The 14,565-nt window shown below is 43.9% G+C and overlaps 1 protein-coding gene across 1 annotated transcript in view; it reads right to left on the bottom strand.

Moving 5' to 3' along the window:
* Positions 1-14,565, bottom strand: part of PKHD1 (PKHD1 ciliary IPT domain containing fibrocystin/polyductin) — a 270,667-nt gene that overhangs the window by 244,191 nt on the left and 11,911 nt on the right. The window contains exons 7-18 of the mRNA XM_067294855.1: positions 14,031-14,105; positions 11,606-11,670; positions 10,077-10,116; positions 9,435-9,505; positions 7,412-7,513; positions 7,034-7,129; positions 6,231-6,366; positions 5,246-5,360; positions 4,110-4,385; positions 3,281-3,370; positions 2,179-2,272; positions 261-403 (exon numbers count right to left, since the gene is read on the bottom strand). Coding sequence (XP_067150956.1) covers positions 261-403; positions 2,179-2,272; positions 3,281-3,370; positions 4,110-4,385; positions 5,246-5,360; positions 6,231-6,366; positions 7,034-7,129; positions 7,412-7,513; positions 9,435-9,505; positions 10,077-10,116; positions 11,606-11,670; positions 14,031-14,105 — 1,303 coding nt within the window. The remainder of the gene's footprint in view (positions 1-260; positions 404-2,178; positions 2,273-3,280; positions 3,371-4,109; positions 4,386-5,245; positions 5,361-6,230; positions 6,367-7,033; positions 7,130-7,411; positions 7,514-9,434; positions 9,506-10,076; positions 10,117-11,605; positions 11,671-14,030; positions 14,106-14,565) is intronic.

Genomic DNA, 14,565 nt, shown 5'->3' with positions numbered 1-14,565 from the left:
ACCATCAGGAGCAGAGGACAGCCAGCTGTGCTAGACTGTATCCATTTCTCCGGGGCCCCAAACTATCCACTTGGTCAAGCATCCCTTTGCAGAGAAATGCAGAGAACTCTGCTTTGTCCATGACCAGTGACCATAGCCCCGAGACACGATCCTTTGTGAGTTTGGGGGAAGGCTAAAGAGACTGGATAATTTTATGCTGCTAATTCGGCTCCGAGCATCCGCTCCCCAACACAACATACTCAACAAGAGCAGCCACTTACGTGTGTGTATTCCGTGAGATCATATCTCGGCAAAGTTGATGGGGAAGTTTTCACCAGCTGTTCTGGTCTGTGAACGCTGAACCTCCCACAGAAGGGCTCTGTCGCACTGATGATGCGCCCTGTGGTGACAGAGTCCTTTGTATCTGACAGAGATCAAAAAAAACCAAAGGGGATGAAAATACAGGAAACAGACATTCAAAAATTTTTGAACACAGTCCTACTCTTACAGATTCTCCCGCCCAGATAAATTTTGAACACTCAGATGGCAGTTGTCTCCTAGGTAAAGGATACTGAAAGGCAAGCGGGACAATTAGATCCCTGTTTTGACCACAAAACTTCATGCCAAATACTACTGTCTTGAGCCAAACAGAGTGTTTGACTAAATACACCCTTTCCTTGCAGATAATACTCAGGCAAAGCTGGAAATCAATACATCAAGCTCCCCTCTGGGAGCTTGTTCCACAGGGTTATCAGCCACACTGACAAAAATTGCTAAGATTTCTTTTGTTCCTAGTATATAAGTAAGAGGCTTTGTTCCATCAGTAGATACTAACCATTCACCCTTTCCTCCAATAAAAGAAACAGAGTCTATCAGATGAATATCATAGGGGACAAGTTCCTGTTAAAAATCTTTGCTGAAAAATATTATGAATGTAATAAGTTTAGCTGTGTTCAAGGGGAGGCTATGCAAGTACTTGGAAGGCAGCACCACTGAAGTCTATTAAATTAACAAAACATATCAGGCTCAAGAAATTAACTGAGATGAAAAAAACTTTGGATTTGGAGAGAACTAAGATGCATGTTCATCCAGTTTTTATTCTTTCCCAGGCACCTATTTTGGTGCTGAAGACAGGACATTGGGTTTGATGAACTCTAGGTCTAAACACGTGTGGCTGTTTTGTATTGTCCTGGAGTCTGTTCACCGCAGTTTTATCATTGTTATGCTATCTTTAAATATTTTCTACATTTTAGAAAAAAAAAAAATCCCCCCCCTTTGTTCTATTTGTTACATATCTTTTTTTTTTTTTATTCCCACTTTAATGTTGAACTATCACCAGCTTTTAGCTAAAGTTATTCTCTTTTTTTCTTGGTAGAATTGTAGCTTTGGGATCACATAATTAGACTTATAATGTCTAGTTGCTATCTCCATTTTTATGCCTAAAATTTCCATCCCTCTCCTGTTAATTTAACTCATTGCTTTCCTCCACTTGGAAGAGTCAACCACCAAATATGTATATTACTGGCTGGGACCTGTTCTCTGTTCATGCTGAATATAAGGACACAATAAGTAGTCTCTAGGGAGCCACTTTTTGGCATTCCTGACAGATATAAGAGAGTTACTTTCCAATTGGTGCAATACCTTCATGTTAGAAAGTTATCTATGATTTTTACAAAAGCTAATATTTTATACCTTGCCTGACCAGTCAAGTATACCCCAGATATTTGCATTGCTGCACTGAATGAATGCAGCAGTCATCAAGAAAGACTGAAAGCAAAGATCTCCAGAGTCAGAATCAACTTGAGCTGTTGCTAGGGGCTCTATCAAATTTGCTTCCCCAGTAGATATACTGAAACATGAAAAATTTCACATGCCCCAGGACTTGCATTTTTTTTGTCTCCATGCCTCATGTTCCTAACCACCAAAACATATCACCTACTCTGATAAGTGTGCTGCAGTACATGACTGAGTCATGTAATACATTTCAGGAAGAGTTTTGTTGATATATTAATCATGTTTTTCATATAAGTACCATAAGCTCCTTCATCAGAATAAATACAAATAATGAATACCTGAGGGAAAAAAAGTGTGTATTTAAAATCTTTAAAAGTGTACATTTACTGTTATTAAAAGTACATTTACACTATAAAAAGAATCAGCTGTCACAGCGAATACTGCTTATTTGTCAAAGAAAATCACTACCTTTCTCAAAGCCATTCTGGAAAAGGATTTTAGCAGAAGATGGCTCAGTTTCACATCCTACTGAAAGAAGTTCCTCTATTGCTATTTGTACCTTAAAAAAAAGAAAGTGAAAGGCAGTCACAGTACAATAGCAACTGGCACGTTTCAGCAGAAAGTTTCAACACATTAAGTCATCACTGCATTTTTCATCAAATAGGGATGGATGGCAAGGCAGTTCTGACCAAGCAGGCAGCCAGATGGTAAAATCAGCTCAAAACAGAGTTTGAGCTTCCAGCTGAGTGTGCTGTGAAGGAGTGTGAGACATCCCATAGGCCTCCAGTAGCCTCATCAGAAGGGTGCAGATTTATTGGAAGAACTATACTATTCCTGCCACTCATGTACAGATGGCCTGGACAGCCTGGGACATCTCAGGTGGCACCAGGCACCTCTGTGCAGGTAACTGAACAGAGAGCTTGGTCAATGCAACCAGCTGGCATTAGAGTGGTTCAGCTTATCCCCCACCAGATACCTACCATCATGCCAGGTACCACGAGGCACAGCACCTAGCCTCTTTGATGAGACAAGTCTCCAATTAACTCTTTTGCCAATTCGACCAGCCCCATAGAGCCCAGGCATCTGAATGCCCCTCCAGGCTCCATCAGCTGTGCTGCCTAGATGTCTAATGACTATCACAGAGCGGAGACATGCAGGGTGGTTTTGACAGTGGCCAATTCTGACTGCAGTTCCTGTATCAAGAATATGTTTGTTCACTATATCAGTGATTCCGAAGAAACCAGTCTGGAGCTCCTGTAGCCTGTGGCTCCTGACTTCAGACATGTCTGAGGTGTATGTGAGGTCCCATATGTGAAACGGCTGATTAACAGGCACCATACATGGGCTTTGCTGCAGACAGCAGAGGCCAAGATCAGATGCCATGATACATTGTAGAATCCCACGGGGATTCAGCCCAAAAAAAACAGAGACACCCACAATACCAAAAATCATCACTAGACCATATAAAATTTATCTCAACCTCTAGGCCTTGACTGCTGTTAAGTGCCACAGCTTCATCAATTAGACCCCAGCACAGACTGGGTTTTCTGTGTTTAACCATACCTACCTGGTGAGCAGTAGCATTTGTGGGAATCATGTTGCTGAATACATTGTTCCAGGAGATGCTGAACCACCCTGTACCTGACACAGTCAACATCTGACAGGCAAAGAAGCAAATAAACAAATAAAAACAGATATGAACTGCATAAGATATACAGAATTCAAACCTGCCATACGGGTCTTCGACCAAGGAGCTTTTTTGTGGCCAGCATTTTAAGCTTCTGTAAATTGAGAGACCTGTCAGCTACTTTTTAGCTGCTCTTGGTCTCCATGCTCTCTTTTGATGCACGCCATTCTCAGATTAACAGGAGTGCAAGGGACACATGACCTGTGCAGATGCAATGACAGCCACAAACATACCCTCCAGCTCTGGACCTGCAGCTCCAAGAATTAACCACCAGGACAGACTTCCTTCACTACTGAGAGCTTCATCAAGCTGAAAGTTTGTCCTCTGATTGCAATATGAGACAGATTTGATAACACATATTTGTGTGTGTTAAAAAAAAAAAAAAGGTACCCCAAACTTGTATAAATTAGCTTGAGGTAACAAAGCGAGTCACTAATTAGCGAGGTAAATCCTGAGGGAAGTCAGCATTGCTTTCAGTTCAACACATTAGCAGATTATAACGCAAACATAGGGTTTACGTCAGCCTGCCAATATGCATTAAAAGCCATGTACAGCTTCAGCTCGCATGACACTATCAGCTCAGCAGGTTAAAAGAAGGTGGGAACACACTTTCATGTCTAGCAAGGCCAAGGCCTTTACCGTTAGGATTTGCTACCCTCTGTGTAATCAGGGCCAGTCTAACTCCCAGGGTCAAGCACGCAGCACTGACCTGCACTTCTGGGAGCTGCAAGGCACGAGCCCGAATTTCATGTCTCTCCAGGTAGTAGGTGTTCACCACGTGGGGATTCAGCCACGTGTTGTGTATCTGGACGCCAACTCTCATCCCGCTGCTGGGTGTCTTGCCATGATGCAGCGCTTCCAGGTAGTACTTCGAGCCAGCAGTTAGCTCAAATTTGGGGGATTTGGGCTGCCAGCTTTCACTCCAGTTCTTCTCCCAGTGCTCTGACCACTCAGAAATGCCCTCAGGGAGAGAAGCTATTCTTACCTATGTCCAAACCAACAAAATCAATCAGAGCTGTTTCTCCAGCCCCAAAAGTCACTGTGTCCAGCACCACAGCTCCAGTGGTACAGAGAAGAGGCTTGTGCTCATAACTAATAGCAGTGGGTTGATGGATAATGCTTTCAGTTTTATTATCCAGGAAAAGCCGTCATCTCAACAAGGTTTGGTTTAGGGCTGCGAGCTCAATACCAGAAAGAAGGCAATTTCTAGGGCTGATCCTAGCCCTAATAACTTCCCCATGCACCTTTTCATGAATAACTTCTATTCTGTCTCACATCCCACAAATACAAAAGAAAGAACCATGTCTACAGCCTTCTGAGTCTGTATACATAACAAGTCTGTAAGATCAGTAATATAGAGATTTTTAAGAGATAAGGAGAAGGTTTATATGCTTCTGCTAGCCCTGTTCAGTTATTAGGCTTAAGGCTAGCCTAAAGAGACAAATTACCTGTATTTGTAGCATCCCCTCAGTGCTACAGAGGGGAAGACCAATGTTTTCAGAGGGTGGAAATTCTACAGGCAAAAAAGGATGTAAAAGAAAGAAGTAGGACAGAAAGCCTCCAGGTACCCTTGCACAGACTGAGTGATGTGTTGAACTACTGAAAATGTCTCCCGGAAAAGACGTTCAAAGACTCTGGATGCAACAGTGAAACTTTCATGAGCTTAGTTGCTGATAAGGTCCAATGTAAAACACCAAATATAATCATACATATTTAAGTCTGTCACAGCTGCAGAATAAGGGCCAATAAGTCAATTCATACTGGGGAAATTCTCACTTGTGATGACCTTAAATAAAACTCTTCCCTATCCTGACCCTCTTATTTTTGCTGTGCCAACAGTAATACCTTACATCCTGGATCTTGAGACAAACTCAAGTACAGAGATGCTTGACCATCTGCCTGAATCCAGAAGGTGTAATTGTTGGTCTGAGGAGCCACAAAAAATCCACGAAGTCTGGAGCTAAACAAAAGCAAAAACATCCATAATACACAAAAATTAGTGCAACCATCCCCAACCCCATCTTCACACATACACAGAGTAACAGGGAAAGAGTGTGGGACCTATCTATAGCAAAAAACACACAAACTCATTCAGAGATTTAAAACTGCTAAAAACAAAAAAAAGACCCATTTTAAGCATAAACACTGTTTATGCTTGAGAGAAGTTTTCAAGGTGGAAAGAAAAAAAAAAAAGAGAGAGAGACATCCCTCAAAGAAGTAGGTATGATTTTGCTGGTGGCCACATTTCTTTGCTCATTTATTCTTAAGCAAAGTCTTATCCCTAACTGGACAAGATCACACACAAGATCAACTGAGAAATACACAGAAGTGTTAGACAAGTGAAGATGTCCGTGCATTTTGCACAGCTCTCCATAGCTGTCTCTAAAGAGGCAGGGCTAATGGGCAGCAACATGGCTCACAGACAAATTTGCAGCTTGGGGCAAATCAGCTTATTTCCATCAGCTCCAGCTGAGCTGCTGCTGCCAGCATTAACTAAGGATCTGACCCTCCACATCTGGCCAGAGCTCTAACCCAAGGCAGCCTCTACTAGAGATGTTTCTACCTCCACCACTATTTCTTTTGTGGTGTTTCAGCACATCCAGGCCAGGCAGAGCAAAAATATTGAGTGAAAGTGAAAAGAGGGAAAAAAATAAAACGTTTCACTGAATAATTTTGAGCTTCAAAGGGGCATTGGAGCAGAGGGCTTGCTTTGAATCGCATGAGCTATGCGTCAGACTTTGCTAAAAAGAACTGTCAGGTGTTATTGCTATGCCTTACGCTGCTGCAGGTGATTGCCATGGCTTCATCTCTTTTTAAGATCACTGAGTACCTGAATGACTGCTTTGCCCCAGACAGAAATCTTACTGGGGAACTGGCATTAGGTACAAACTGCCATCTATATCCAGGGCCTGCTTCTGTCAGATCAGAGGCATCATCCCAGACTTCAAAGAGAAGCCCTCTGTTTCCTAGAAAGTTAAAATAAAAATGTTCTCAGTAACAGCCAACAAAAATTCCAGAGCACATGCTAGAATCAGTGGTGCAAGAAGGCCGGCCAGAACAGAAGATTTTAATAACAGATTGGCTCCATTTGCGGGTCTATTTGCACTCCAAGGTAAAAACACAGTTCTTGCTTTAGGGAATTCTCTCTACCTTGACACCCTTCACCAAAAAGAACAAAAATCCTCTAAGAACAGAGCTTCCAACCCAGCTAATGTGTCTGTTGTCCTGCAGGAAGGAATACTGTGCTGAGCCATGGTCAAAATAAGCCAAGCCCATTTTATGGTCAACAATTTCCTACTGCAATGCTCCACCCAAGCAATGTCCCCAGATTCCTCTGCAGTAACTCATCTGTCCACACCTTCACCTAAATTTTGGCCATGCTTCTTCACCTCATTTTCAATGGCTTTACACACCAGGCTGAGCTTCCCCCCACCACAGCCCGTCCGCAAGCGGTGGCCTGAACTCTCCTCCCTGCCAGTTATTGTTATCAAACCTGGGAGAAACTAGCTTGATGTTGAAGCAGAGAGTGTTTTGGGAAGCCCCCTTTCTTTAGCATGTTCACCACCAAGTGATTGCTACTCTTCATTTCTGTATGTTTGTCCATTTGGGCTTTTAGTTATACAAATACCATACCTGGCTGGGGGGCAGCAAGCCTCCTGCCCTTGCCAACAGGCTCAGTGGTGCAGCTGATCTTCTGGGGAGAAAGGTGCTTGACTTTACAGTGGACACCTGGCAGCAGGAAAAGGAGTCAATGTGCCAACATGAGATTTAGAAACACAACTGGGCTGTGAAATAAGCCCACCTTCTTCCAAAAAGGGTCAACAAGCCCCGAAGCCTGGGTTTGTACCATCAAGAAAGTAAAAGGGTTCATTCCCACAGTCAAAATAGCTAGGCCTTCCTGATGGTGAGTATTACAACTCCCTCACTTACTATCCATGAATACTGGTTGGATTTCTGTGGCCAATGCCCATGCCCCTGTACTGGAAAAACATTTAACACATCTCCCCTTACCTGCAACAGTGACCTGCACTGGCTCCTCAAAGAAATCCCCCGTGATAGTGAGGTCAGCGCCTCCTCCGAGACTTCCACCAGCTGGAAACACAGAGGCTATTTCTACAGAGGAAGGAAAAGGGCAATCTGAAAATGAGCTTGGGAAAGATTGATTCCAGTCCTATTTTCGTCAAAGCCAGCAGTGGATTTGCACTATTTCCAACAGGAACAGGCTCCTGTGAATGAAACAGGCTTCCCTGATCTTTCATTCAGCTCTTGGCAGCCATGGGGATTACAGAGAGCTTGGCCACATGACAGGAGAAGTACTGCCTGGACTGTTACTTAGCCTTGCATCTGTCATGCTCAGACTGCAATTGAGGAGCTCTGAAAAATGGAAGTAAAACTGTTTTAATCCTTCTGACCTCGTCTGAGTCGCTTCTGAATTTAACCTACAAGTTTAGATGTTACTGCATTTTCCAACAGTCCTTGCAGGACACATGCAGGGAGCTGAGCATCTGACCATGAACATCCACATTGTGAGCACTGGAATCTTTCAGGATTTGCTCTTTATTAATGCCATCCCCTTCCACACTGTAAACCTACTTTTCTCCTTGATGAAGAGTTATTCACTTTGCACTCAGATGTCCTAGCCTGAGCACCTAATTGCACTTGTATAGTCTTGAAAAAAGCCTAATGAAAAAGCTGAGAGAAACTCTTCCAGATCTACAATTTTTTTTCCCTAATTCATCCAATTTCAAAACCTTACTTTGACACTATTGTCTACTAGGTAGAGTAGTACAGTCTACTAGGTAGATCTGGCAGATCTTGTTTCTACTGAGACTCTGCCTGTAGCCTACTAGACAACTCCAGGCAGAGTCATTTCATCTTACTGTGACTCAGTTTCCCCACATGTAAATAAAGGAGCTAATGATACTGCCCTCCTTTACAAAGATCTTTGAATCTATAGGTGAAACAAGCTATATGCTACATACAGTATATGAAATGCATTCATGCATTGACCATGTTCTAAAAAAATTCTTTTGCTATCTCGTGAACCAAGCTCCTCAGATACAGCACAAATGTGGCTCAGATACAATAAGGCACTAGTGAGTTCATTACATTAATTTCAGCTCCTCAGCAGGTCTAACCTTAATGGAAAAAAATATGATGAGGCCTTTCTGAGGACCTATGCAGGTGAACCATGTGGTCTCTTTCAGCTTTATGCAACCACTGGAGGTCAAACACTACCCAGTGCTCTACAGCACATGATCCTCTACTTCCGTAATGACCGTTAGGCACGGGTCCTTTCCAAATCTCTAACGCTATTTTTTCATGATCATTATATTGAGTGGGTGCTCAGGATTTCATTGTCTGTAATCTATTTAGCTGGAAATGTCATGTTGTGGTTATAAATATTAACACGCTTTGATCTGTATTCTTTTCAAACATGGTGCAGTAATGGTGCCATTCACCGGTCCTTCATCTGAACTCAGCTCTTAAGAGTGGCTAAACATCATCGCCTTCTGCGATCTGTCTCATCCTAAGGCCACTGTGTTACTAAAATTGTAATCTTACCAAATACAGTGTCATTTAAGAGGGAAAGGTGGTATAAAACTTCTCTAGAACCGACACCTCAAGTCTACTGCTGCTACAGGACAAGGAATAAGGATTAAACAACTCCATCCCAAACCCTGTCACGCTGCTGTTCTCTGGGTGACTCTCTCAAGTCAGAGCTGTCCACCACAGACAGAGTTCAAAGACATCCCTAAGAGGTGAACATTAATCCACTGGGAATTCCAGATATAGCCTAAGGCAGCACATCCAGCCTTAGCATGTAAATTTGGTCTTCAAGAATTTTTTTTTAATCTGCAGCTTTTTGTGCAATCATCCCAAAACGGAGCATCACATACCAAGGGAGCCGCACACCTAAAACAAGGGCACAACATGACTATGTCCTTGGGAAGAGTAACAGCAAGAGTTTTTTCTAGACCACTCTGTAATTGCCATGGGACAGCACAACCAGCAAGATGAATTGGTGCAATACCTGAATGCGTCTGATACAAGAAAAGCTCCTGTTTGGCACTGATGAGCCAAGCACCTTTGTGTACTGCTGACCTGCAAGAGAAAGAAAATGCCTGAGAGATTCATGGCAATTTATCTTGGGATCAGACCTCCTTTTGGCAGAATTGGACACTTGCTCTCCAGATGAACAGTGGAACATTTTTATGGGGACCAACAACAACTTTTGCCCACACATTGGGACACTGATTCAAGACACTCCATTATATGGCTGAAATGCTTTATTTGAAGTACTTTCCTATTACAAAGTACGGCTTTGACATTGTCAAAACCCATCCTCTCCTTTTCTTTTTATGGCTTAATTCTTCCCTATTTGGATGACAGGATAAAAGTGAGGTGGAAAGATTTTATTCAGCTACACTTAACAGATGACTCCTGTTTTGGTCACTGAAGCTAAAATATTAAACCTCCAAAGTGGAGGTGCTTTGGAAGAAGAATGCCCTCCCTTTTCATCCCTAATCTGATGATGATCTTTTCAAGTTAGCAAAACTTCATTTCTAAGGGACAAAACACAATTTTCAGTAAAATTTCATACACTTATCTGACTCAAAAATGCAGCTGTGTTCCCACATGAAAACAGAGAAGACCAGAGAAAAGGTTCTCTTACCTTCCTTTGTTAAACACTGAGAAGCTAACATTGTGGGACCCTGGAGGAGAGAAAACATGTATTTTACAGCAGGAATGTGAATGGCTCCATGAAGAGTGTATTCTGCCAAATCTTATCCAGGTGTCCTAGGTCTGATTCTCCTCTTCCTTACATTTTCCTTTTATCAGTATAATTGTACTGATTTCAGAGTTACTCTTGATTTACAGGAAGAGGAGAAAGTATGTCAACATGCACTATAAGAGACAGTCTGGAAAATCTCAGAAGTAACAGAAAAACAAAACAATAACCCCATCAAACACTTTGCAAGTCTCCAGCTGATATAAGGCCATGACTATTGTATCACTTAGGGCAGGATTCCCTTCAACTTAATTTTAGGAGCAGGGTTCAGGTTCACAGATTAAGACCAATTCAGAGGTCTGCATGCAGGGGTCTATATCTGAGCTCCCAGCATAGCCAGTGAAAATTTAGGGCTTGACTCCTTTACCCACACATAGGTTTCAGGTGTCATTTGAGATGCTCTAGGGCAGCAAAGACATCTGTAGATGGCTGACAGATGTGGCACAGGACCTACAGGAGATCATGCCGTTCTGACAGGGTACCAAGAAGCCAGGTGGGACATTGTACAGCATCTCAAACTTATGTGTGTGCAGGCAACTGAACTGCATAACAGCATAAGGAGATTAGAGCCTTAGATCATAGTTGGACACTACACTGTGAGCATCTAAAATTATGTATCTGAGTCTGACTCTCAAGAGTAGGATTTGGCTGCACACATGCTTTGTTTTATCTTAGACTCTGTGGGGATCTAGATTCTTGTGGGGATAGGACTTTGTGGGTCCTATCTGACCTCACTTGCCATGCCACAAGCCCTCCATCATGTCTGGGAGCCAATACAGGTCCAAGACACTTCAGAATTTCAGGCTACTGAATTGAGCAGGCAGAGTCTACATGAAAGCTAGGTATTCATTTCAGATGTACATATTTACTTAACTCTGGTCATCTTTCCCAAGCCGGAAGTTTGCTGTGCAAATAAAGCCTCAGAAAGAAATCAGAAGCTTCTTCAGAGCAGCGGGAAGTGAGGAAAATGAAGTAGCAACAAAGAAAGTGATCCAAGCTGCTATCAGAGGGGCTGTGAATGTGGGTATTCAACCTATTTCTGCACTAAGCCAGGAGGAAAGGGAAGGTCCATCATGTACAAGAAAAAGCAAAGAAAAAAAAAGTAAACTGAGCAAAGAGAGAAAAAAAGCCAAATCACTTAGTCATTTTGGCCATGACCACACTTTTTCGTTGCTTCGTTTGGGTACTGCGCTTCATTTTCTCCAAAGGCTGTACAGATAGCTGGAGGATGCAAACCACTTACCGCAGTCTTGAGCTTAACCATTGCAGTAAATCAGGCACCTGAAGCCAGTTTTAGCCCTGACTCAGCCCTGAGTCACATTCCTAACTCAGGAGGCAGGGCAGGAACTTGTGGTGGACTCCCCACCTCTGCAGGAATTACAGAAACTGGAGCTCTTCCTCTTTGCACTGACCTATGTGGTTGCCTTCCACCCGGCACTGCACGGTCCCCAGTCTGCCTTCCACCCGAATAGGATAGCTGCAGAAACAAAGGACATTGTTCTTTTTGCTCCCAAAAGGTCAGAAAAACACAGGGAGGATCATCAGACCAAGCAAAGACTCTGACTTGTACATCTGAGCTAGTCACCCTTGGCTTCCTTTAGAAAAAAAAAAAAAGGGTGAGAACAGATTGTTTCATTCCTGTCTCACTTATGTCACTGCTGTCGACAGCTGACTAGCTTAGGAGGATCCCTCCCAGCAACACCCAGCTCCCCAGTTTGACCCCATTATACCCGTTTCCAGAAGTTGATCCTGCTGGCAATTTTGAGCGCTCCCTCTGAAATGAGATAAGACTTGGGCACTTGGTGAGGGTGAATGAGAGGGGGGAAAGTCCTGAAAAGAGAGGACCTAGGATTCACACAAAGGGATGGGCAGATCACATATGGCTCCCAGGTTAGAGATGGCCAAAATCTGAGTTTGCTCCCTTTTCATCTGCTGCAAAACTTGAGAAGGGCAGTTCAGTGTCTCTGGGAGGAAACGAGCCTCACGGGATGGAGGGAACTGATCTCTCAGCAAGGGGGTAAGTGATTGCTCATAAGCTGGAAAAGAGCCATAAATGAGGAAACTGCTCTGCTTTGGGGAAGGGGGGGCGTGGGGAGATAGGTCTGTAAAACTTTAAACAATTTAGAAAGAGTGGCCACACTTTTCACTTCTACACTACTTAATAGTTTGAGAACCAGATGCAGATCCGTACTGAATTCCTGCTTTCCACAGCTAAGGACTTAGCTTCAAAATGTGGCCTGGGCGCTAGGAGTTAAGACCAGACCTGCTCCAGCAAAAACACATCACACAGACAGGTTTTTCCCCATTCTGCCCCATTAAAGGTGCAGCGAGTAGCTCATGCAGCATCAGTCCTCTGATGGCAGGGATCTGCCCCCGCGCAGCGACAGGGGTTAAACGCTCAGGGTCAGAACAGAGTGAGGCTGGGAGGACTACTGGGGAAGGTGGAGATGTGAAAGGGAAGTGATTAGAGGGGAAGGGAGGTTGTGGGGAGGGGGTAGGAGACAGTGAGATGAGATTATTTGGCATTTCCACACCTCCTGCAGCTCTTGGAGACACAGGACTAAAATAGACCAGCGGGACAGGTCCATTTTTCTAGTCAAAACCTCTCTGAGAGCACGATACTTTCCAGGGCTTCCCTCTACTTGCTCATCTGCAAGCTCCTAAATCTGTAATTAGGAACAAGTAGCAACTAAGCAAGATACGCTAGCTTTACATCAACCCCTCCTGGAGCCATGGAAGAACACAAGTCCCATCTCCAATTCAAATCTGCATTTAAGTTCCCCTCCTGGGAGGCAGGAGAAATTTTACAGTGAAGTAAGTGGGCCTACTGAGATCTCTAGGAGTCTTTGCACCAATTTTTGTGCGATCAGAATTTTCCCCTGGTTCCCCGTAACACAAGCCTCCCTTTTCTGAAGGCTTGGTCATTGCAAGAAGTGCATTGCTCATAGCCTGGAGAAACCAGAGACAGCACTACAGCACAGCCGAGTCACATTGACTATGTCATGCTCCTACCATGACAGCATGGACTGAGAGAAACACGAGCAGCAAAATGCTCCTTGGTGACTGCGAGCTCTGCATTCTTTAAAAATGTGGCACAGTTCATTACCCAGTCCCATCTCGCTAACAACACCGTGGGCTACTACAGCAGGCAGGCAGAGCCATATCTCACTTTTTCCCCTGCTCTTTTCCAGGAATTCACCTTCTGTAACCTCTCAAGGTGTAAGAGGAGCTGTACAGGACACTAAAGGGAATGTTACTGCGCAGCCCACGGCCATTTCTGTAATCCAACACGCAGTAAGAGAGCCAGCAGGCCAGAAGCATCTCCTGTTACTTCCAGGACGTAAGGATACATCCATAACAATAAATGAGCAGTGTCAGGACTCGGTCACTGGACCCTGTTCATCTATATTGTTAAACTGCTAGAGCTCTCCTTGAGCACCTCCTTGGCCGAGGTCAGCTAACACACCCTTCAAAATACAACAATATTCATTGCATTGACCAAGGTCTATTCCCAGTAGGTAGCTTGGACGTTGCTACCCTTTTGTGGAGACTAAGAGAGTTGAACAAAAACCTGGATGCAGCCAGGCCATACCACATGGCTTCTGGGCCAGAGAACAGCCCCTGGCCCTGCTTCGCTACAGCTAGAGCCACAGAGCCTGTAGCCACGGAGAGCCAGCAGCCCTCGCCCGCCCCAACCATAGACCTCGTAGCCAGCTCCTCGTGGTCCTCCACATTACGACAAAGCAAAAAGCTTTGCCAATAGACAAGAAAATTTTTGTGCACAAGCTGTGCTGAGTCTTTGCACCAATACAAACCAAAGGTCGATCAAAAACTAACATGCTTCCAGCTTGCTTGTCGGCAAAAGAGCAGAGACTGGTCCAACCATCTGCTTCTGCCACAAGGATAGCGGGGCTAGGTGGAAAACAAACAGGAAAGACATGACTTTAAGACAAGAAAGAGTGCTTCCCAGTTGAAATTATGATCTTGTTTAAATGAGCAGCCAGTATTTTCAAAAGGATCAGGAACTTCCCCTCACTTGTATCCAGCCCTTACTGACCTTCTAGAAAACTGAACAAGTCCTAGTCTCATGTCTTGGAGTGTATTAATACTGCAGAGTGTATGAATACTTTCCACACACTGTGGGAAATGCATCTCTATAAAGACTGTGGCAGAGATGCCTTAGAGATACCCTGGCTACTTCTGAAAGACCCAGTATCTCCTCCCTGTAGTGAAGGTTCGGTAGCTTTTGTCCCAGAAAGTCTTTACCTGCCCTTTCCTTCCAGAAGAACCAGGAAGCACAAGCACAGTACCATGTTGGTACAGCTGTACAACTTCACGATGTAGCTCAGTCACTTCTCTATTTCATTGAGGA

This window comes from Apteryx mantelli, chromosome 3 (assembly GCF_036417845.1).
Source record: "Apteryx mantelli isolate bAptMan1 chromosome 3, bAptMan1.hap1, whole genome shotgun sequence".
Lineage (NCBI taxonomy): Eukaryota > Metazoa > Chordata > Aves > Apterygiformes > Apterygidae > Apteryx > Apteryx mantelli.
This window is presented reverse-complemented; position numbering and strand designations above follow the sequence as displayed.